The 24,448-nt window shown below is 42.5% G+C and overlaps 1 protein-coding gene across 1 annotated transcript in view; it reads right to left on the bottom strand.

The window, feature by feature from the left end:
- Positions 1 to 24,448, bottom strand: part of ITGA9 (integrin subunit alpha 9) — a 584,270-nt gene that overhangs the window by 129,544 nt on the left and 430,278 nt on the right. Inside the window, exon 23 of the mRNA XM_087713055.1 lies at positions 1,538 to 1,645. Coding sequence (XP_087569181.1) covers positions 1,538 to 1,645 — 108 coding nt within the window. The remainder of the gene's footprint in view (positions 1 to 1,537; positions 1,646 to 24,448) is intronic.

Genomic DNA, 24,448 nt, shown 5'->3' with positions numbered 1-24,448 from the left:
GTCTGCACTTATTCTGATTGTTCAGTTTTCAAACTGTAATTCAATATGTTTCATCAATCACTAATACCATCAGTCACACCTCTAACACATAGAACCAAGGAAGAGATGAATCATCCTATATAGATTTTTATACTCCTTTAAGAGCCACTTTGATGAACATGGCAGCAAATATATTTGGACTGTTTCAGCAACCAGAATGGACATTATTAACCTTATTAGGTAAAAACAATAAAGGCTTTCAAAATTGGAAAAGAGGAAGTTCAGATGCCATCTAGTATATATGTGATTTATTTTATTTTAGAACATAGCAATAGTTTCAACCCTAGTGTTTAACACAATCTTACAAGGCATCCAAAGACAGAGTTTATATGTAACATTCCTATGCTCAAGTGCTCAACAGCTGAAATTCAAGACAGTGCTTACATTTGGCCTTTCTTGGATGACAAAGGAGGCTAATTTATGTACTGTTAAGGATGCCAGATGATATTGATATTAAGTGTAGCTTCTCAGAAGATTCCTCCAAACAGCTGTTATAAGATGCAAGTTGATTAGACTGAATGAAATCCACCACACATGAATTAAGTCCAGGACAAAATGAATCTCATTGTTTTACTGATTGAACAGAATTACCAAAATTGTCTGAGTCAGACTGAAAGAAAGTTCCTAAAATAATTTTGTAAACAATACTGCACTGTTGTTTCTGCTCCCAAGGTAACATAGACCTTGTACTATGTATTGCAATGTCCAGAATCCCTTGATCATAAATACCAAAATGTCCCATTTCCCCACCATTTTAGGACATGGAACATAAAAATTGAATTTCTCAAATCCTACTATAAACTTGATACACATTTTTATAAAATACAAAAATTAACAAATAAAACCATATGTTGTTTGTTGATGACTTTTACTATTCATGCATTATTTTTATTTACTTGTTTTGATGTTGTTGTACCCCATCCAGGACTACAATAGGCTGAAATATTGTGAATTAGTAAATAAAATAAAACTTAGAGAAACTTGTTCTGATCAGTGCAAGTTACAATTAAGCTCACTTTGCCCATTTTTTCCTCAAGGAAAAAAATATGGCTCCTGGGTACCAAAAGATTTTCCTCTTTGTCTTACAACAGGCACCAAAGTTACTACTATCTACCCCATAGATCCCTATCAGGAGGCTGCCATTCTGGCAGAAGGAGGGGGCTTTGGTATTTTTATGACCTGTTATCTGCTTTGGTCTTTCTTTACTTTGATGTATCTTCTGAGCTATGGAGGGGGGAGGGATTGGCTTGGGTCATCTGTTTTGTTTCTATTTAGGCTGGAGTGCAATGGATTTGAACTTGCTCATAATTAAAGTGAATAGTTTCCTCCCTTCTTCATATTTCAGATTTTCACCCATGAACATTTTAATCTCATAAGTTAGCACTGCATTAGGTCATACTTTCATCTTGAAATGCAAGTCTGTGGACATGCACATGCTACTGTACATGTTACTATAAACATACCAGTAAAGCTTAAAAAAGGCTGCACATTAGCTTACCATCATATGTTGAATATGAAACATATCAGCTCCAGTAGCTGAGAGACGATTGGGAACTGAAATGTCAACAAAAGATCCAGGAAGGGTACTTGGCCCAGCATTATAGACCTTCAAAAAGATAGGAACAAATAGGATAGGTACATGCTTCAAAAATGTATGAGAAGACAGCTTTCTTTGTGTTTAGCCCAAATCTTTTCCAGACCCTTAATGGCTGACAACAGGAAAAAAAAAATTTTTTCTCCAATAGGAACCCATGTTAAGGATAAAGGGAGCATATTCTATAGAAAACTACTAAGCTGAATGGAGAACTTCAGAACATACATTTGGTAAATCTTATTTGAAAGCATGTATACATCAGTGGTGGGACAGGACCGGTATGCCACCGAGCAGCTGGAGCGTCACAGACGGTAGATAGAGCGTCACAGGCGGTAGATAGACATACGTGTGCTGCGCGCGTTCACGTGGGCTATATTAGGCAGACGTCTTAGCCATTAGGCCACAGGCTCTGATCCGTTATCAGCCAAGCCAGGGTGAAAGGTATCTATTAGATTAGGTTTCTGCCTGGATGGTCTCTTGTGATGAGCCGAAGGACAGAGAATGGAAGTAGTGATCTTCCTCCCATATTTGGGCATACCGGGGGTTGTAAAAATCTTATATATATATCTCCTCACCTTTATATATATATGTGTGTGTATGTATGTATGTATGTATGTATGTATGTATGTACACACATACATACACACACACACACACACACACACACAAATATAAATATTAGATATGGATGGATGGATACACACACACACACAAACATGGAAGGAATGCAGCTATAGCCATCATAAACTTCAACTGCTGCATAAAAATGCAAATATTGGATATTGTATCGGAGTGCAAAGTTTGGTGGTAATGAACATAGATACATGAAAGTTGTTTGAATCTCAATAGCAAAAGAGATGTAAGATCCCTTGGTTTTTGAATTTACTTTATTGGAATTATACCTAAATTTTAATACTATTACAATTCCTTTAAACCATGGCATTTTTTTCTATTCAAGGGCAGAATCAGCTGACTTTTTACTAGTTACATCTGTATTACTTTTTTAGTATAATTCTCCAAGCAAAGTAGCTTTGCTGTGCATTATCCACAAAAGGGGTCCTCAAACTACAGTCCATCAACACAATGTACCCGGCCTGCACAGTTGTGGGATTAAGCCCTGTCCCCACCCCTCCCAGCAATTCCTCACATAGCTGGATTTTCCAGGCTGATGGGGGCCTGGGGAAGAGTTGCTGCAACTGCCAGAAAGCATGGGGGATGGCCAGGGATTGCAAGGTCCCTGTCTGACAGCAGGGAATCCGCAGCTGGCCCTCCAAGAAACAGGCATGGCGGCGGCGGCAGCACTTGCATCAGCAGCAGGCAGGGGGGCAGGTGAGTCATGTGATGCAGATCACCTGACATGCATGCTCCATCTCATGTGATTGGGACAGGGCAGATGGTTGCCCAATGCATCCAACCCATGGGACCACATTCATCTCCCTTGTGCCTCTGCCTGCCCACTGCAGGCGAGGGAAAGGTGAGGAAGATATGAGGTGGCTGCTGTCTACTATGTCCCATCTCTTTTGGCTTGCAGTTGGAGATCAGGTCACCACTGGTCATCTCCTTGGCCCCCTCAGGGGTCTAGCCCTTGACCTGCATATGTAGCATGTTCCCCTTGCGCACCCGACAGCAGCAGTGAGTGCACAAAAGGGGCTCTTTGACCAAAGGCCTTGCAGGAAATGGGGTACAGTGTGGCATTTCCCCAGACCCAATTCCGGGAAGGCGCATTTCATGCGCCTGTTGGAAAAGTGGGACTGGCAAGATGCGAGCAAGCTAGGGAGTGGGTGCTGCAACAATCACTGCATTCTCCCCCATCATTGCTTGGCTGACTGTCCTTCTCCCGCTCAGCTGCCCACTCATGATGAAGGAAAGCCTTCTCCGCCACTGGAGAGGGAGACGAAAGAGCTGGCTGACTAGCAGATCAGTACTGCTGAGTCCCCATCTTGGGGCTTCCTCATCATAGCCACTCCAAGTGATGCCTGCCCAGTCCGATTCTGCCTATCAGATGTACGGAGCCCTTGCCTGAGCCAGTTGCGTGCATTCGGCACATGCAGAGGAAGCTTTGGGGTGGCCAACGAGATTCCAAAAGTGGATTGTAACCGCTGTAGTGTGAATGGAATGGAATTCAGCAAAGTTTCTCTTCCCCACCCCCATTTGCTCTTCTAGCACACTTTTCTTTTGAGAGAGACGGGGATGGTAGGGAGAAAGAGAGAGATGTTGATTGTAACTTCCTTGGGGGTGAGAAAAATTTTCTGAAGTGCACCACTAGACTTGCAAACAACTTAAAAAATGATCTAGTAAAAAGAAAAGTCAAACAAAAGCAAATAAAACACCCCAGGTACAAAACAAATTAAAGTTTAATTTGTATGTATTATTTAATAGGATGCTAAATTGGCCAAATGGATGGCTAAATCGGCCACACCCACCTAGCCATGACATCTACTCACATGACCACCTAGCTATACTCACCCAGTCATGACACCAGGGGTGGGTTTCTGCTGGCATTACTGCCAATTCGGTGTGCATGCGATTTGCACAAGCGAGGTAAGCGAGCATGCGTGCCTGGCATAAATAGGTCTGTGCATATGCAGAACATTTAAAAAGTCAAAAAAACATGCCATAGCAACCAGGGAACTGGTTTGGGGTCATGGCAAGCCTTCCGTCTCTACTGATTCGGCGACCCAGTCAAAATTTCCATTACCAGTTCGCCCGAACCAGTGCAAACCGGTAGCAACCCACCTCTGACACCCAGCCAGTGACATGACCAACTAGCCATATCCACCCAGAAATCCCCCCAAAATGGTCTGATTGTGAAGTGGCCCCCAGTTCAAAATGTTTGAGGACCCTGATCCACACTATTCTGTGAATTAAGTTGTTTTACATCACAGTGATCAATAGAAAATAGACTATGATATATTTGTGCATGGAATTCAGCGATAAATTAGAATTGAGGCAAAGGATTAATTTCCCACATAAATTTTTATTGATGTTTTAGGATACTTTTTCCCCATGATGGAGGAGGGTAGAGTATCAAAGGCCACTTTGTGGAGTGAGTTCCAGCTTGCCACTCCTGAGGAAGTGGATCGATGAGTACCGCCACCTGTTTACTGGACCCTTGTCCCTCCTGGTTGGTTTCGACCAGCAGAGAGGTGACTGGGGCCTGGATCCAGAGGATTATAAACACCTCGCTTTGAGAGGGGTCCTTCCCACAGCCTCTTAAGGAGGCGGTGGTGAGACCCCTCCTCAAGAAGCCTGCTCTGGATCCGGCCATCCTTAAAAACTACCGTCCAGTCTCCAACCTCCCATTTTTAGGGAAGGTTGTTGAGAAAGTGGTGGCTTCTCAACTCCAGCGGACCTTGGATGAAGCAGATTATCTAGATCCCTTTCAGTTTCGTTTCAGGCCTGGTTACTGCACCAAAACCGCTTTGGTTGCACTGACCGATGATCTCTGGCGAGCCAGGGATAGAGGGCATTCCTCTATCCTGGTAATTCTTGACCTCTCAGCGGCCTTCGATACCATCGACCATGGTATCCTTCTGCGACGGCTAGAAGAGGTGGGAGTGGGAGGCACCGTTTTGCGGTGGTTCTTCTCCTACCTCTCTGGCAGGTCGCAGTCGGTGTTGGTTGGAGGACAGAGGTTGACCCCAGGCCCCTTAAATATGGGGTGCCGCAGGGTTCGGTCCTGTCCCCCCTCCTATTTAACATCTACATGAAGCCGCTGGGTGAGATCATCCGTAGTTACGGGATCAAATACCACTAGTATGCGGACGATACCCAGCTGTATCTGTCCGTCCCGTGGCAACTCAGTGAAGTGGTGGAAGTAATGTGCCAGTGCCTGGAAGCTGTCAGGGTCTGGATGGGAATGAACAAGCTTGCGTTCAACTCTGACAAGACTGAGTGGCTTTGGATGTTGCCCTCCCAAAATAGTCGAGATATTCCTACTTTAATCCTGGGGAGTGAAATCTTATACCCCTCAGAGAGGGCCCGCAACTTGGGTGTTCTCCTGGATCCATAGCTGACATTAGAACATCATCTGTCAGCTGTGACCAGGGGAGCTTTTGCACATGTTCGCCTGGTGCACCAGTTGCGGCCCTACCTGGACCGGGAGGCACTCCAAATGATCACTCATGCTCTCGTCACCTCAAGGCTCGACTACTGTAATGCGCTCTACATGGGGCTGCCCCTGAAGAGTGTTCGGAAACTACAACTGGTCCAGAATGCAGCCGCGCGAGTGATACTGGGTGTACCTAGGTACACCCATGTTACACCTATCCTCCGTGAGCTGCACTGGCTTCCCATCGGTCTCCGGACACGCTTCAAGGTGCTGGTTATTACCTATAAAGCCCTATATGGCCTAGGACCTGGATATCTCCGCGACCGCCTCCTGCAACATACCTCCCAGCACCCAATAAGATCGCACAGGGCGGGCTTTCTCCAGGTACCATCAGCCACACAATGCCGTCTGGCGGCTCCCCAGGGGAGAGCCTTCTCTGTTGCTGCCCCAGCCCTTTGGAATGAGTTACCCCCTGAGATCCGGACCCTCCCCACTCTCCTGGCCTTCCGCAAGTCTGTTAAGACCTGGCTGTTCCGGCAGGCCTGGGGGTGTTGAGCTTGACTGAACTTCAGCCCCATTATAACTGAGTGCATGTTGCATTTTTCTGTTTTAAATTGTATTGTTTTTGTGTTTTTAATCTTTTTAATATTTTAATTGCTTTTATGTAAACCGCCCGGAGTCCTTCGGGTTTGGGCGGCATACAAATCTATTAAAATGGCAAAATGGCAAATTGTGGAAAAGCATGAAAATATTCAATCATTGAAAAAAGCATTGTTTTTACTCTAGCATCTTCTATTTTCCATATGATTTGCTTTAAGAATTCCTAACTAGGAAAAAAAAAAGCTCCTCAGCTGCTGTTATGAGGAATGAATATAGGGGCAATTTTACAAAAAGTGTTATGTTTTGCTTATAGCAAGTTAGTAGCCACCTGGTCTGACATCAGCAAATTAAATTGCTCTCTTTATAAAGTAATTGCTTCTTTAATCTTCTTATCTCCTGGTTTTAGTATTAACTCCTGTTCTCTCTTCCTGATTTCTTCCTCTAGTTCGATTCTCCCTCCCTGTTTATGTCTATGTAACCTATTTAAATTTATTAGAACTCCTCTCATATACACTTTACTTGCATCCTAAACCATTTCCATAGATGTACCCTTATTCATGTTAAAAACAAAATATTCTCAACAATTTTTTACATTCATTAATATTTTTGTCATATCTAAATAAATTTTCATTCAATCTCCAAGTCCTCCTTGCTTGTGTCCCAAATTCCAGCTCCATCCAAACTGGATTATCATCTGATAAAGCTCTGGAACATATCTTCGTCTTCTTTACCCTAGAAAGCAAATCATTGGTTGTTAGTATAAAGTCAATCCTAGAAAAGGATTGATGTCTATCAGAAAAAAAAAATGTAAAGTCATATTCTTCTGCGTTCCTTTCTCGCCAGATGTCTCTCAGTTCAAAATCATCCATCATATCAAAAAAGGACTTGGGTAATTTTGCTTGCGTTCGGATATTTTGCCGGAGACCCTTCTTGTCTTTCTTAGTATCCATAACACCATTCCAGTCACCCAATAATATGCAAGATCTATAGTCCCAATGTACTAACTTAGTATGGAGCATTTTATAAAATTTATCTTGTTGTTGATTGGGAGCATATATTCTCATTAGAAGTATCTTTTTCCCTTCTAAGACCAGTTCTATTGCAATATATCTTCCTTGGGAGTCTGCTTCAATTAATTTGGCTTTCATGTCCTTTCTTAAGTAAATAACTATACCATTTTTCTTCTCAGGAGTAGAAGCTACAAAGTGTTGTCCAAGTCTTATATTAATCAAATATTTCTGGTCAGTTGATCTAATATGAGTCTCTTGCAGGCAAATTATATCATTCTTAAATTGTTTCAAATAATGATTTATTTTCTTCCTTTTCTGTGGGGAGTTTAAACCGTTAACGTTCCAGGTGAAGAACTTAGTTGTCATCTTTAGCTCCCTGAAGCTTTTTAAGAGCCATCTGGAAATCCTGTAATTTGGCTTTTGGCCTGGTTCCACCCATTGCTTCTGAGCTAAAACCTATGAATTCTTGGATGGTAGTGTGTGTTTGTTGTAAAGCTTGTTGCTTTTTTAACTCTTGTTCCATTCACCTGGTAATCATGTGAGTTTGTCTTTGCTCCTTCGCTCCTTCTAGTTCTGAGAGAGGAAGTTGGTCCAGTCTTGGTGATCTTGCGTAGCTTGCTGTCTATCCTGTCTTTCTTGTTCTCTTTCTCTGGGTCCTGGAGGGGGGATGTCCAGCCTTCAGTATATTATTATAAAAATCTTGAGACTTCCATACTGAGTTAAGACGATATCTTTGCCCCTGGTAAGTAACTGCTAGCCTGGCTGGGGCCTCCCATCTGAACTGTAGCTGACGATTTTTGAGCTCATCGACTAAAAAGGCATAGTCTTTCCTCGATCTCAACATTTTGGGTGGCATTTCCTTCAAAACAGTCACCTCCTGATTCCCAATTTGAAGCTTAGTTTTGTAAGACTCTTGTAGTATCAAATTCCTATCTCTCGTAGCAAAATACACCACAATGTCTCTTGGGAGTTGCTTTTGTCTGGCGAGCCAGGAATTAACACAATATGTCTTATCAATCTGCCAATCAAAATCCCCTCCTGGCTGTCCCATCAATTGATCAAAGGCTTTTGAGAAAATCTGCTTCAAATTTTCTTGATTTTTCTCTTTGAGGCCTCTTATCCTTAAGGCATATCCTTAATTCCATCTGTGTATACCGCAGCATTATAATTTCATTTTCTGCATCACCAACCTTTTGTTGAACCATATCCATTTTTGTTACCAGATTAATATTGGAATCACTAAGATCTTCCAATTTATCTTCAATTCCAGATACATAATTAGATAGGCACTTAAAAGCCTCTAAAATATCATCTCTGATTTGTTGATTCTGAATCTGGACCGAATTCATAAGTTCCTCCGATAATTCCTTATGAGCAGCAGATACCTCTTCCTTTATTTTAATTTCCATCGCATTAGCATGATTTTTTTAAGGCCTCAGCTAAGGCCACGCTTAGATCTTTTTGCAATATTTTTGGGGTCAAAGGCTCCCCTACAGGGGTAGGAAGGGATTTGGGGGGGGGGAGTAGTGACTGTAATTTAGTTCTGGGAGCAGGTGAATTACCAGCACTCTTTGAGACAATCTTTTGCTGCTTAAAAGCCATTCCACATTTAATCTTCTCCACCCAATTACTAAATCCATGCAAACCGCTTGTCCAGCAATTACTATTTAGGTTAGTAATAAATCACTACTGATTTAATGATCTTTAAATGTTCTGAGCTCCATAGAAATCTGTGGCTTCAGAGCCTGACCCCTCCTACAAAGCTGTTCGGCACCATTTTCTGTGTATTTCTAGCAAGTAGTTTGTCAGAAGGAATTCTTTAAAAAATGGAGTTAAAGTCTTAATACATACAATTAGAAGTTCTCCAGTATCAGCTCTGCCCGAGTTGGAATCAGTAATAAATCAATCCTTGAGCTGAGGGTGGACGTATGCCTTTCTTCTGCAAAAAAGGCAGAAGAAGTCCTTGACCCGGAGATTCACTATGTTACTGGGCGGCTCCGTCCTTCCACCCCCAGATTTATGTTCTGGAGGGGAGGGTTAAATGGAACTCTGCCAAAACACAGCTTACTCGCCTCTTCCTCCTATGCCCAGAGAAGAGGTAATCAAACTGTCAAACAGTTGATGGATAGTGTTTAGACAGCTTAACGCAGCCAAGGATCCGTAGCTGTTAAAAATAACACCTCTCAGACCACGCCCATCCGGAAGTTCTGACTTAGCTCGGCTTTTCATCTGAGTATGAACAGAGCTGCGGAACATGCAAACACAATGGTGGAACAGTACATAAGAAGTTATGTGGATTACCAACAAGAAAACTGGGCAGATCTGCTATCATTTGCAGAAGTGGCTTACAACAATGCAGTCTATTCCAGCACCAGTTTGACACCTTTCCAGATCAAAGTGGCATGGAATTTGTTCCCATGCCAAAGCTACCCAGGGAGCCCCCCTCCTCTATGACTTTGACAGAATGGATGGAGCTGTTGAGAAAGGGGTGGGAAAATACGAAGAAAGCACTAGCGGATGCAGCTGACAAGTACAAAAGACAGGCAGATAAACACCAATCTCTGCAGCTCCCTTTCTGAGTGGGTGATCAAGTGTTTCTCTCAACTAAATATATAAGGCTTAGGCTACCTAGCAAAAAGCTGGGACCTAAATTCTTAGGTCCATTTCCAATAGTGAAAGTGATAAATCCAGTGACAGTTCAGCTTAGCCTTCCTCGCATATTTGGGAAAATCCATCCTGTTTTCCATTGCAGCCTGTTAAAGCCAACACAAGACTAAAGATTGAGACCTCAAACCCAGCCACTTTGAAAACCGGTGGTAGTGCAGGGGGAAACTCACTATGAAGTAAAAAAGATCATATACTCTAGATTTTATAGAAGCAGACTACAATATCTAGTTAATTGGAAGGGATAATCTTTGTCAGAGGCCACATGGGTAAAAAGTTGGGATGCAAAGGCAGATAGGCTTGTCAAGTAGTTCCATGATAAGTACCCCAATAAGGCAAAGGGTCCCCCTTAGGGAGGAAGGAGTGTCTAATATATGATTTTTGATTCTTATGTTATTCTTTTACAGGGCACGCCTTTCTGATGAAGGGTGGCTCTGTCAGGCCTGGAAGCCATATTTTGAATTGGGCCTTCAGACAATTGAAACTGTGGGAAACTGGGAAGGGGGGTTGTATGGAGCGTGGTGGATGTATAGTCATAACAACATTCCTTTCCCAAAGAGTCACGGACAATTTGCTCCTGCAGCTGTATGGGAGTGACTGGAAGACATCTCTAGTTGGGATAGTATCTAATTGGACTGAGTTATGGACACGTGTGAGGCAGGATCTTGAACTTTCAACTGGATGGGGAAAACCTGGAAGCTCTCAAATTCAGGTTTTCCCCGATGTGCCAATATGATATCTCTAATAAAATGTAGCTTTGAGGAACCTCAAGCCATGGAGTTATTTTTCATTAGGAGTGTTACTTGGAACACTGACAGATACATGTGTACTGGAGACAGGCAGCATTTGGATCTAAAACAGGCAAGATATAACCTTCTTAATGCCTCTAACTGAAACAAGTACCAGTATTTTTTCTATCTCTTGTGTAAGCCTAGAAGAAGTTTGATTTCTGTATGGAATAGCTAATGGACATGGCAGGAGTGCTCAAGCCAGACTTGAAGCATAAACATGCCACTTCACATTTTCCTAATTCACATGTCTCCAAACTCCCAAAATGAGTAAATGGATCACAAGGTGTTTTTCTGATTGATGGTTAGCAAGCTTATGGATTTTAGGGTTCTATGCCATCTAATTATTTTCTTGGTATTATGGGCAAAACATTAAAATAATAACAGGTTGGATATAGGTTGTGATTAAAAGGCCTAAGATAGGAGCCCAGGATTTTGTTTTTGCTTTTTTTGCTTGTGCAACTGATTTTTCCTCCAAAGGCCATGCCATGTAATTGAGTACTTTCAATTTTTTTGTTGCAATTTGAGGCATACAGACAGGGTATTTTCTTAAGGAATGCACATTCTAAACACCTTGTGAGTGCCTCAAATCCATTGTAGGGTCATGGATCCTAACCTTCGATGCTTTCAAGGAGTATGTTTTTCTTTAAAAAATGTAAATTTATTGGCATTATTAATTCTGTCAAGTCTGTCTGTCAAGCTCCATACACATTTCTAGGATGCAAGACAAAAATAATAATAAAAATGAAGGCCTACTAAGTACTGGAAAGGCCAAACTGGCTAACAAGGAAGACCAAATGAAGGATACCAAAGAGATATGGCAAGGCAAAATATTATATGGCCAGTATGTTAAAAAAAAATTGCAAACGAACAGCTAAAAACCAAACCTAATAACGGCCAAAAGCAGGAAAACTGAAGAAAGACAGAGGGTCTACTTCTATCTGCACACGACCAAATCTTAAGAACAAATCAGTGGTGGGTTTCAATTTATTTTACTACCAGTTTGCTCATGCATGCTTGCTTGCGCGCATGTGCAGAAGCATCCGGATGGGTGGGTGGAGCCTCCTGCTACCGCCACTACCAGTTCACCTGATCTGGGGCGAACAAGCAGAAATCCACCTCTGGAACAAATGCATATAAAGCCAGAATTCAGAAGATAGCAACACTAGGAAATACTGTCTCCACAAAGTAGTTGAAAAAACAGTGACCCACCTAGGTAGATTCTGCAAGAAGATCACACAGACTGATCACAAATGACGAAGTAGCAAAAATGATGCATTGGAAGATCTACAAGAAGTACCATTTCCTTGCAAACAAGAAAAGGTGGGCCCACAAAGTAGACTAAGTAATAGAAAATGAAGAAGCTAAAGGATTCTGAGACTTTAGAATTCAAACAGACAAGCACCACATAACAATTGTCAATAAGAAAGACAAAAAGTTTGGGTAATAGACATGTAAGTTCCTGAAGATAGAAGAATAAAAGTTGGAATCACAAAATATAAGGGTCTGCAAATAGAAATAGAAAGCTGTAGCGAAAGAGAATGCCAATAGTGAAAATCATCTTGGATGCAATCACAAAACAAGTGGAGCACCACTTGAATACCATTGGCACTGAAAAAATCCTCATCGATCAATTGCAAAAGGCAATTACTTGGAACAGCTTCAATCCTGTGACAATACCTTTAACACCATTACATTTGCCTCTCCAGGTCCTTGGGAAGGACTGGACAGGTAGATAAAAATGCCACATCCAATCTAAACATCTAGCTGACTCTGTATCACCGAAATGGTGACTAAACAGAAGATGAATACCAAATTAATCTGTTGATTGCTTGATGACTTTCAAAAAGAGAATTGTGTCTAAAGAAAAAGCAATTAGATCAAAAACAGTGATTTTCTTTAGCATGGTAGGAAAATATTTTCTGAAAAACTGCTTAAATGTAATGCAAATAAATCTGGTAGATGGCTAGCATATCTGATTAGGAAGAAACAGAAATCTCGCAATATATTGAAATTACATTATAAAGGGAAGGAAGTCTATCAACAGGATGAGATTCAAAAGGTTTTTCATGAATTTTTCACAGGATTGTACATGAATGACAAAATACAAGGTTTAGATATAGATAGATACCTGGATAAAGAAAAAATACCCATAGTTAAAGACGAGCAGAGGGAGAGACTGAATCAACCAATAACTTTGGGGGAAATTCTCCAGGTAAGCTTAGTACAGTTTCTGTGAGCCTGCGCAATTTTTAATTTTTTTACTTTTAATATGGTATGCTGAGTGCATGGGATTGCCTGGGATGATATGAATGATCTCACTTTTATTACTATCATTGCTGTAATTTTGTGTTTTAATTATTCTGTGAGGACTGTTTGAGTGAGAGCTTGGGTATGACTGATTCAGAGGACCTGCCGGGGTATGCGGGGGTCACCGGGGTGGTTGGGGGGACTACAACCACGGGAGAGGGTCGGAGCATTGCAGTCATAACAGGGAGAGGCAGATATGGCGGGGACTTTAGGGCTGGCCATTATCGGGGAAGGAGGGCTCGCTACATCACAGAGATCCCTCCTTCCGGCCCTATGAGTCCCACTCCAAGGTCAGATGGCGTGAGTAATCGGGACCCTGGTCTCAGGCTGCTGTCGCTAAATGCCAGGTCTGTTGTTCACAAGGCTCCCCTCGTCCGGGACTTAATTTTAGACGAGAGGGCAGACCTGGCATGTATTACTGAGACATGGCTGGGCCCAGAGGGAGGAGTCCCCCTCGTAGAAATGTGCCCAGACGGATTTCAGGTGCTTCATCAGCCGAGAGCCCAGGGAAGGGGTGGCGGTGTGGCTATTGTTGTCCGGGAGTCTTTAGCACCTCGTAGGATCCCTGCTCCGGAGCTTGTCGGGTGTGAGTCCCTACTGGTGAAGCTGGACCTCAAGGGTCAAGTGGGTCTGCTGCTAACGTACCTGCCTCCCAACTGCGTTGCAGCAGCCCTCCCCTCGCTCCTCGAGTCGGTAGCCGAGCTAGCAATTGAGTTCCCGAGGCTTATGGTTCTGGGGGACTTCAATTTGCCTTTGCTCGGCGAACACTCTGATGGAGCGCAGGAGTTCATGGCCTCCATGACAGCCATGGGCTTGACCCAAGTAATTCGAGGCCCAACCCACTCAGCGGGTCATACACTCGACCTTGTATTCCTCTCAGAGCAGTGGATTTGTGATCTTGGTCTGAGGGGTAACGAGATCATACCCCTGTCGTGGTCAGACCACTGCCTACTGAGGCTAGACTTCCGGAGGCCAAACCCCCACCGTGGGGAGGAGGAACCGACCAGGTGGTTCCACCCCAGGCAACTCATGGACCCTTTAAGGTTCCAGACGGAGCTTGGGGTTATTCCTGATACTCTCGCCCACAGTTCGGCGGAGACCCTTGTTGCTGCCTGGCACTCGGCAGCATCAGAGTCTCTTGACCGGATTGTGCCACTACGGCCCCTCCGGGTCGGCAGATCCCGGAGACCCCCTTGGTTTACCGAGGAACTCCGGGAGATGAAGCGCCGGAGGAGACGCCTAGAGCACCTGTGGAGGTCCGATAGGTCCGAATCGAACCGAGCACTTCTGACAGCATGCACCAAGGAATACATCAGGGCATTAAGGACAACAAAAAAACCACACATTGCCACCTTGGTTGCGTCCGCCGAGTCCCGCCCAGCCGCCCTGTTTAGGATAACCCGCTCCCTCCTAAATAGGAGGGAGGCGGGGGACCCCTTAGAGGGTAAGGCTGAGGAGTATGTCCAGTTCTTGGTGGACAAAGTTGCTCGGTTTCGGTCGGACCTGGACTCCACTCCCGCAGATCCAGCCGAGACACAAGGGAATAGCTTGGCAGACCATCTCTGGGTTGAGTTTCAGGATGTTGCCTCCGGGGATGTGGACAAGGCTATGCGAGCTGTGAGCGCCTCCACCTGTATACTGGACCCGTGTCCCTCCTGGCTGGTTGCCAACAGCAGTGAGGTGACACGAGGCTGGATCCACGCGGTTGTTACCGCTTCCCTTCGGGAGGGGCACTTCCCCGCCGCACTTAAAGCGGCGGTGGTGAGACCCCTCCTGAAGAAACCATCCTTGGATCCAGCCGTTCTTAATAACTATCGGCCAGTCTCCAACCTTCCCTTCGTTGGGAAGGTTGTTGAGAAGGTGGTGGCCTTCCAGCTTCAGCGTACCTTGGAGGAAGCTAACTATCTTGACCCCTTCCAGTCCGGCTTCAGGCCCGTTTACAGCACAGAAACCGCTTTGGTCGCATTGACCGATGATCTCTGGAGAGCCAGAGATGGAGGCCATGCGTCCATCCTGGTTCTCCTTGACTTCTCAGCGGCTTTCGATACCATCGACCACGGTATCCTTCTGCGACGACTGCAGGAGGTGGGAGTGGGAGGCACTGTTCTGCGGTGGTTCTCCTCCTACCTCTCGGACAGGTCGCAGTCGGTGTTGGTGGGGGGGCAGAGATCGTCCCCGAGGCCCCTAACTTATGGGGTGCCGCAGGGTTCGGTCTTATCCCCCCTACTATTCAACATATACATGAAACCGCTGGGCGAGATCATTCGGAGGCACGGGATAAAATACCATCAATACGCGGACGATACACAGTTGTATCTGTCCGCCCCGTGCCAACTCAATGAAGCGGTGGACGTGATGAACCGGGGTCTTGAGGCTGTTAAAGACTGGATGAGAGCTAACAAACTGGTACTTAACTCGGACAAGACCGAGTGGCTGTTGTGTTTTCCTCCCAACAATTTGGCCGATGTTCCATCACTCAGGCTGGGGGGTCAAAATTTATACCCCTCAGACAGGGTCCGCAACTTGGGAGTCCTCCTGGACCCAAAGCTGACTTTTGACCACCATTTGTCAGCTGTGACCAGGGGGGCATTTGCCCAGGTTCGCCTGGTACGCCAGTTGCGGCCCTACCTGAACCGGGAGGCTCTCACAACAGTCACTCGAGCCCTTGTGATCTCTAGGCTGGAATACTGCAATGTGCTCTACATGGGGCTGCCCTTGAAGAGCATCTGGCGACTTCAGCTAGTCCAGAATGCAGCTGCGCGAGTGATTGTGGGCGCACCGCGGTTCGCCCACATAACACCGATCCTCCATGAGCTGCGCTGGCTACCTGTTGATCTCCGGGTGCGCTTCAAGGTGCTACTCACCATTCATAAAGCCCTTCATGGTAGTGGATCTGACTATTTGAGAGACCGCCTTCTGCCAATTACCTCCCTTCGTCCCATCAGATCGCATAGAGTAGGCCTCCTTCGAATTCCATCCGCCAGTCAGTGCCGACTGGCGACTACGCGGAGGAGAGCCTTCTCGGTTGCAGCTCCGACGCTTTGGAACGATCTCCCCGTGGAGATTCGCACCCTCACCACCGTCCAGACCTTCCGCACAGCCCTCAAGATCTGGCTATCCCGTCAGGCCTGGGGATAAGATCCTAATTCTCGCCCCGCCCGAATGTCGAATGAATGTTGTGTTTTTATTGGTTATTTTCCTTTATTCACATTTCTTTTGTGTCCTGTCTTACACTCCCCTCCTATGAAATGTAAGCCGCCCTGAGTCCCCTTAGGGAAAAGGGCGGCCTATAAATGTCAATAAAATGACTAAAAAAAAAAATGACTCAAAAGTAATTAAACAGCTAAAGGTAGGGAAAGCACCGGGTACAGACGGCCTGACATGGGCTTATTACAAAAATTTACAATTAGAAATGGTAGAACCTCTTAAGGAACTATTTAATAAGATCCAAATGGAAGGGAAGGTGCCCGCATATTGGAAGACAGCTTTCATATCCCTGATACCAAAAGAGGATCAAGATCTTAGTCAACCAAAAAATTACAGACCTATATCATTACTTAACATACATTATAAATTTTTTACTAAAATACTAGCGAATAGGTTAATGTTGATTATTCAGCAATTGATTCATAATGATCAAACAGGTTTTATACAAGGGAGACAAATGAGAAGTAATGTAAGACAAATTGTTAAAATACTGGAATATTTGGGAAAGAGTAACCAAATCCCTGCTGCGCTTATATTTGTAGATGCTGAGAAAGCCTTTGATCGAGTGAATTGGCAATTTTTATTGAAAATAATGCAAAAAATGCAAATAGGAGAGCACTTTTTACAATCAATTAAAGCAATATATCAGGAACAAACAGCTCAAATCATAGTCAATGGAAGCTTAACAGATCCATTTAAAATCGAGAAAGGTACAAGACAGGGTTGTCCCCTATCCCCATTACTGTTTATCATAACTCTGGAATTATTGTTGAATAAAATACGGGGATCAGATGATTTACAGGGAATCAAGATTAGGCATCAAGAATATAGAGTACGTGCTTTCATGGATGATTTGGTTATAACATTAACCCAACCACAGGAATCTAGTAAGGTTTTAATGAATATGATTAATCAATACGGCCAAGTGTCTGGATTTAAAATAAATTTAGGGAAAACAAAGATGCTATTTAAAAATATGAACACTAAACAAAGGGAACTTCCGGTGACGTCATTGAGGACTTCCGGTGACGTCATTGGCTATGGCGGCAGGCTTGGAGATTGCTCCGAAGCTTTGCTGACAATCAGGGGGTCTGGCGGCATAGAGAGCTGCCGTTCGCTGTCTTGGAGGGACCCAGCGAAGAATAGAGGTGCTTCTCTGCAGGCGGGGGGAAGTGCAATCTCCTCGGCTAAACAGAGGCTCTGCATTGATCCCAGACTCCTGGAGAGGGACGCGTGAGCTGTCCCAGCCATGATACAGCATTTTTGTCTGGCGTAGGATTTTTTTTTGAAGTGAATCTGGACGCCCTAACTTTTTTGAAGTGTAAGCTGGATTTACTATTTGGTTACTGCATCTCTGGCAATCTTTTTTTTCCTCTTTGATGGGACTTTTAGCGGCAATTAAGACAAACAGGAGTAAATGAACTAACAATTGAAGACGGATTTACATTATAAAGAGTCTTTGAAGGCGGATTAGGTTGGTGGAAACAGAAGAGGGAAGCTTTTTTTTTTTCTACCCAGAGGCATAGCTGACAGTACTCAGCGAATCTGCTTAACTTGCTATCAAGACCTGTGGAAAACTTCTTTGCTGAGTAATCAGCGAACTTGCCCTGCTTGCTATTAAGTCCTTTGGAAAACTTTTGCGCTGAGACTCCACGTGAGACAGTCAATATTATATCCACCGTGTGCATTGTTTTCTCTTTTCTCCTTTTGGAACTGGCGTTGGACACTTGAGGGGAACACTTCGAGTTGAACCTTTTTTCCTTTTTTATTCCCTTCTCTTTGAGGTTTGTTTTTTTTTCTTTTTGTGTTGATGTATTTGCCTCCCTCTCTTTCCTTTCTTCCTGATATGAGCCCTTCCCTGTACCCTTTTTAGACCTTTTTATGGGACTATAGTTATATATATTTTTCTGTATAGATAGCAGCAAAATAAGTTGGAACATTGCTCAAACTGGTAGCTGATAGCTTATGAAGCAGTGGGATATTCTTAACTTAATTGATATGAGCTGGGCAAAGGTGGGGAAAAAAACCTCGACATTACCTACTCAGCTGTCCCCATCTTTAACTCCTCCAATAACACACAGAACTTTAGACAATATGGCTGGGGTAGAGAAGGCACCCACATTGCAAAGTATACAGACAACTTTGCTATCGATACAAAATAATATTGCTAGGAATCAAGAGATCACCGAAAAATCCCTGGCCGACATCAAAAATGAAATGGGAGACATGAGGGGTGAACTGAAACAGTTGAATTTACAGCAAAAGGAGATTTGGGCAAAAATGGAGAAACAGGAGGGTCAAATTCAAGAGTTAGAAGTAAAAATGAAGGAAAGTAAACATACTAATAGAAGGTTGGAAGATGAGATTGCTATGTTGGAATTAGAAAAGTCAGCCTTCTTTCTCAGATTTCAAAATATCCCAGAGGAAAGAGGGGAGAAACTGAAAGAAATCATGGTGGAGATGATAGCAGGGATCGCCCAGAAGGATAAATTGTTGATACAGAGCGACATTGATGACGTATATAGAGTCTATACTTCTTATACTAGGAGACAGAAACTGCCACGTGAAGTGCACGTGAGGTTTACTAAGCGATCTCTGAGGGAAGAAATTTACCAGAAGGCACGTGATCAGAATACCATGTGTGCGGGGGAGATGGTCATAGTACTAAAACAGATACCAAGAAGAGTGAGGGAAAGGAGGCAGAAATATCAGGACCTAACAACACAATTGAGGAAACTTCAGGTGATGTATAGGTGGCTTTTCCCAGAAGGGCTATCTTTTTTCTGGCAAGGCCAGAGGTTTCGGATTGATTCATTGCAAGACGCGCAAGACTTTATCGAAAGCCAGCTGAAAAAGGGAACTCAGAATAACGAGGGAGAACTGGACAATAAGAGCCAAGGAGAAGAGCGAAAGAGTAGTGTCCCGGGAGATGAGAAAGGGGGAAATGAGAAACAAAGCAGAGATGAGAGACCGCAAACCAGGCAGACAACAAAAGCTAAAGCCTTAAACAAATAAACATGGCGGATGAACTTCGCTTAATTTCCTTAAATATAAATGGTTTGAATTCACTAAGAAAGAGAAATAAAATACTAAATGCTTTACGGAAAAAGAACTGTGATTTGACATGCTTGCAAGAAGTACATATAGCGAACCACCAGCAAAATGTGTTGTATTACCCCCGGCTGGGTATAATGTATACAAGCTTAGCAGATGAAAAGAAAAGGGGCATTGTGTTGTATGTTAAAGACCATATCGATTCTAAATTGGTGTATACGGATGGGGAGGGTAGAATATTAATGGTAGAATTGAAATTTGGTCGATATAAAATCTTGCTGGTGGCCGTATACGCACCGAATGACAACCAAAGTACCTTCTTTAGAAGGTTGCATTTAAAAATTGCAGAGTTAGGCTATGATCATATCTGTGTGGTGGGTGACTATAACGCGTTGGCAGATAGGACAATGGATTACAACCCAGGAAACATCCAAAAGGGGGGGAAATTAAGAGAAAGGAGGAGAGTTCTCCCCAAAACCTTTGAAGACATGAGGGAGGAATATGAATTAAAGGATGTATGGCGTGAACTCCACCCACAGAAACAACAATTTACTTTCTTTTCACATAGACACCAATCCTGTTCTAGGATCGACATGGCCTGGTTGACACCAGAAATTGGGGACTTGATTAAGGAAGCAGCAATTGAGGTCAACACCTGGGCCGATCACAATCCACTCTTATTGGTGTGGAAGGGAGTAAGGCAGGGGAGGAAGAGAAGGTGGATGATGAATACAGAGATAGTGAAAGAACAAGAATTTCAGCAAATGTTTAAAAGGGAAATGAGGTTTTTTTTTTGAAGAAAATAGGAAAGGAGTAACCCCACAAATACTTTGGGATACGGCCAAGGCTTATATGAGAGGCCTAGCTATTAAACATACAATAGGTACCCACAGGAAAAAATTAGAAGAGAGGGCAAAATGGGTAACTAAACTGGAGGTGGTAGAAAAAGCCTTGCAACAGAACCCACTAGACGATAGGAAAAAAGAAGAAATGGCTAGAATTAAGCATGGGATCTCTCTTTTAGACCAGGAGGATGTCGCCCGAAAACTTAGGGGGATTAAGCAAAACTCTTTTGAGCATGCTAACAAACCAGGTCGCTGGCTCTCTTATAGACTTCGAAAAGAAAGAGAGAGCAGACGTATAGCTCAACTGCAGAATAGTAAAGGGGAATTAGTAGAAACCAAGGGGGAAAAACAGGAAATTATCCAAGGCTTTTTTCAGCAACTATATAGTAGGGAAGAAGTTTCTGAGGTCCAAATTAAGGAATTTTTAGATAATGCAAATCTACCCAAGATCTCAAATGAAGCAAAAGGGGTACTGAACCAAAAGATAACATTAGAGGAACTAGAAAAGGCAGTTAAAAAAATGGGAAACAACAAAACTCCTGGCATGGATGGTTTGCCAGTTGAAATCTATAAATCTTTTTTGGAAATTTTAGGACAGGAGATGATAGCAATATTTAATGCTGTCTTGACGGACTCTATTGCACTGAAATCATGGGCCGAGGCTTATATAACCCTTTTGCCTAAAGTTGGAGCTGACCATACCCAAATTAAAAACTATAGGCCCATTTCACTTTTGAATGTGGATTATAAAATCTTTGCAGCTATACTGGCAGATAGACTCAAATTTTTCCTTAACAAATTTATACACTCGGATCAGAACGGCTTCCTGCCGTCAAGGCATTTGAAAGACAATGTCAGAATTATTTTGGATGCCTTAGAATATTATGAAGCTCGGCCAGATAAACAAGTGGCATTTATGTTTCTTGACGCACAAAAGGCTTTTGATCGGGTAAATTGGAATTTTATGTTGTCACAACTAGAAAACATGAAGTTTGGAGAAAGTTTTTTAAATGCAATTCGGGCAATTTATGTACGACAAACCGCGACAATATTGGTAAATGGAGAAGAGGCGGGTGACATTGTGATTGGTAAAGGCACAAGACAAGGATGCCCGCTATCCCCCCTACTGTTTATCCTCACATTAGAACCCCTTCTTAGAATAGTGAGAAGCGATACACAAATTAAAGGGTTACGAGTTAAAGCTCAGGAATTCAAGGTCCAGGCTTTTGCCGACGACCTTGTCTTTATCCTGGAGGACCCTATGGAGTCTGGGATACAACTTTTATGTAAAATAGAAGAGTACGGTAGGATAGCGGGGCTACGTATAAACAAAGAGAAGACAAAACTGCTAATTAAAAATATGACTCTGAACCAGAAAAGGGAAGTACAAAGCCTGTTAGGGATCAACATGGCCCACAAAATACAATATTTGGGAATTTGGCTGACGGAGAGATGTTCCTCTATCAAGGTAGATAACTATATGAAATTACTACAACAGGTATCCAAAGATATGACTAATTGGAGTAGCAAACAATTGTCTCTGATGGGTAGGATCGCGACAGTCAAGACTTATGTATTACCAAAATTTTTGTTTTTGTTTCAAACGGCACCAACTAAATTGGACAAAAAATTTTTTAAATCCTTGGAGACAATAGTGACACAGTTTATATGGCAAGGCAAGAAAGCACGAATTAAAGCCCAAACTTTACAAAAACGCAGAGAACTGGGAGGCTTCGGAGTACCCAACTGGGAAGCATACTATAACGCAGCAATCATGACATGGGTGAAAGATTGGGTGATGCTGAATAGAAGGCGCCTATTGGCTATAGAGGGACATGACCTCCCCCAGGGATGGCATGCCTCCCTCTGGCAAGAAAGAGACACCCCCCATAGGCACTTCATGGGACATTATATTCGGAAGATTTTGATGAGGGTCTGGGAAAAAATGAGGAAAAAATATTATCTTAGGGTTCCATGTTGGTTGGCACCATTAGAAGCCTTAACGCATCCGAGTTTATTTAATTGGACAAGAAACATAACATATAAAGATATTATGACAGAAGAGGGCAACATAAAAACAAAGATGGAATTAGAGCAACAGGGCAGGAATTTGGAATGGTGGGAATATTTACAGGTTAGAAACAGGTTTAAAAGTGATAAGGCACGTTTCGGGATCTACCCAAACCCTCAGGGGCTAGATAAGATCTTGTTTGGTGGAGACAAAAAAATGTTATCGAAGATCTACCAATTTTTGACCTGCCACGATACTAATGAAGAGATGGACAAAAGCCTTCTAACAGTATGGGAGAGAAACCTAGGTTATGAAATTGAAATGGGCAAATGGTGGGATCTATGGAGTAAGACCATTAAACTTACAACATCCACTGCATTCAAAGAAAACATATACAAGATGGTTTATAGGTGGCACTTCCCCCCAACGAGGTTAGCTAAGATGTTTCCTGGGTTATCTCCATTGTGTTGGAAATGTGGAAGAAAGGATGGCACATTCTACCATATTTGGTGGTCCTGTACTGAGGCCACGAAATATTGGAAAAGGATTAAAAAATGGTTAAAAGAGGTTACCGGGGCAAACATTGAATGGAGACCTGAGAACCTGTTACTAAGCATCAAACCAGATAACATAAGTAGTTCAATATGGCATTTGAGCCTGCATATAATTGTGGCCGCAAGAATAATCTATGCACAATTTTGGAAATCCACCACTATACCGCCGGAAGACGCATTAATTAAAAAGATCTACGAATGTGCAGAAATGGATAGAATGACGGGTTGGCTGAGGGACAAAGGAGAAACAGAACATTATCTTAGCTGGAACCTATGGTATATGTGGGCGACTAGGAGAACAGCAGGGACTTAAAATGGGGAAAGTTAACATAAGTACTGTAATAGATCCCTGAATCTTGCAATGAGAAGATGTGGCTTAGAGATCTAATAATTGAGGAAAGAAAGAAAAACTGGGCTGTGAATGACTGTCACCGTGGGGGGGGGAGGGGGGTTGTATGTTTAAAACGGTATCTGTATCTGTATGTTTTACTTTATATTGTTATGTATGATTTGTCTTGTTTATGTCGTTGTATTTATGTCGCTGTATTGTGTTTTTCTGTTTTTTAAAGATAATGTTTAATAAAAACTATATTTAAAAAAAAAAAAAAAAGAATATAGAGTACGTGCTTTCATGGATGATTTGGTTATAACATTAACCCAACCACAGGAATCTAGTAAGGTTTTAATGAATATGATTAATCAATACGGCCAAGTGTCTGGATTTAAAATAAATTTAGGGAAAACAAAGATGCTATTTAAAAATATGAACACTAAACAAAGGGAAGAATGAGAAGGAATGACAGGATGTGAAATAATTAAAAAGGTTAAATATCTAGGAGTCTATATTTCAACTTCAAATGGGAAACTATATAAGTATAATTATGAGCCACTATGGCACAGCATACAGACAGAGATGAAAAATTGGGAAAAATTACAATTATCTTTGTTGGGAAGAATAGCAGCAGTAAAAATGAATATTCTACCTAAATTTTTATTTCTTTTTCAAATGATATCAATACTTTTAAAAAGATGCAAATTTGCTAGAATGGCAGGAGGGCATTAATAAATTTGTATGGGCAGGGAGGAAGCCGAGAATAAAACTAATAATAATGCAAGATGTACGTGAGAGAGGAGGTTTGAAATTACCAAATTTAAAACTATATTATGAAGCAGTAGTTTTATCGGTAATTAGTGACTGGATTAATTTAACAGATGATAGAATACTTAATATCGAAGGGCATGATTTGGTATATGGTTGGCATGCTTACTTGCTATATGACAAAAAGGTAGATAAGAACTTTAAAAGTCATATTTTAAGGAATGCTCTACTGCGAGTCTGGAAAAAATATCAATACAAACTGAATGATAAGATAACCATGTGGGCAATTCCTAGACATGCAATAAAAAACATAAATATAGTACAAAAACAGGATGTAATTACATACAGACAGCTTCTTACCTTAGAAAGAGGTGTATTACAATTGAATGTACTTGAATGTACTAAAAGAGGAAATTTTGAAGAACCAATAATGTTGGATACATGGGAAAAGATTTGGGTAAGAAATGTAAAATTTACACAAGCCCAAAATTTGAAAGAAAACTTTTATAAGATGTTTTATAGATGGCATTTAGATCCTAAAAAACTGGCCTCTATGTATCCAAATTTACAATCTAAATGTTGGAGATGTGATTGTGCTGATGCTACATACTATCATATATGG

This window comes from Thamnophis sirtalis, unplaced genomic scaffold, assembly GCF_051295495.1.
Source record: "Thamnophis sirtalis isolate CommonGarterSnake01/CBP01778 unplaced genomic scaffold, rThaSir2_p1.2 scaffold_4, whole genome shotgun sequence".
NCBI classification, from domain to species: Eukaryota; Metazoa; Chordata; class Lepidosauria; order Squamata; family Natricidae; genus Thamnophis; species Thamnophis sirtalis.
Note: the sequence above shows the minus strand (reverse complement) of the source record. Positions and strands in the feature narration are given on the sequence as shown.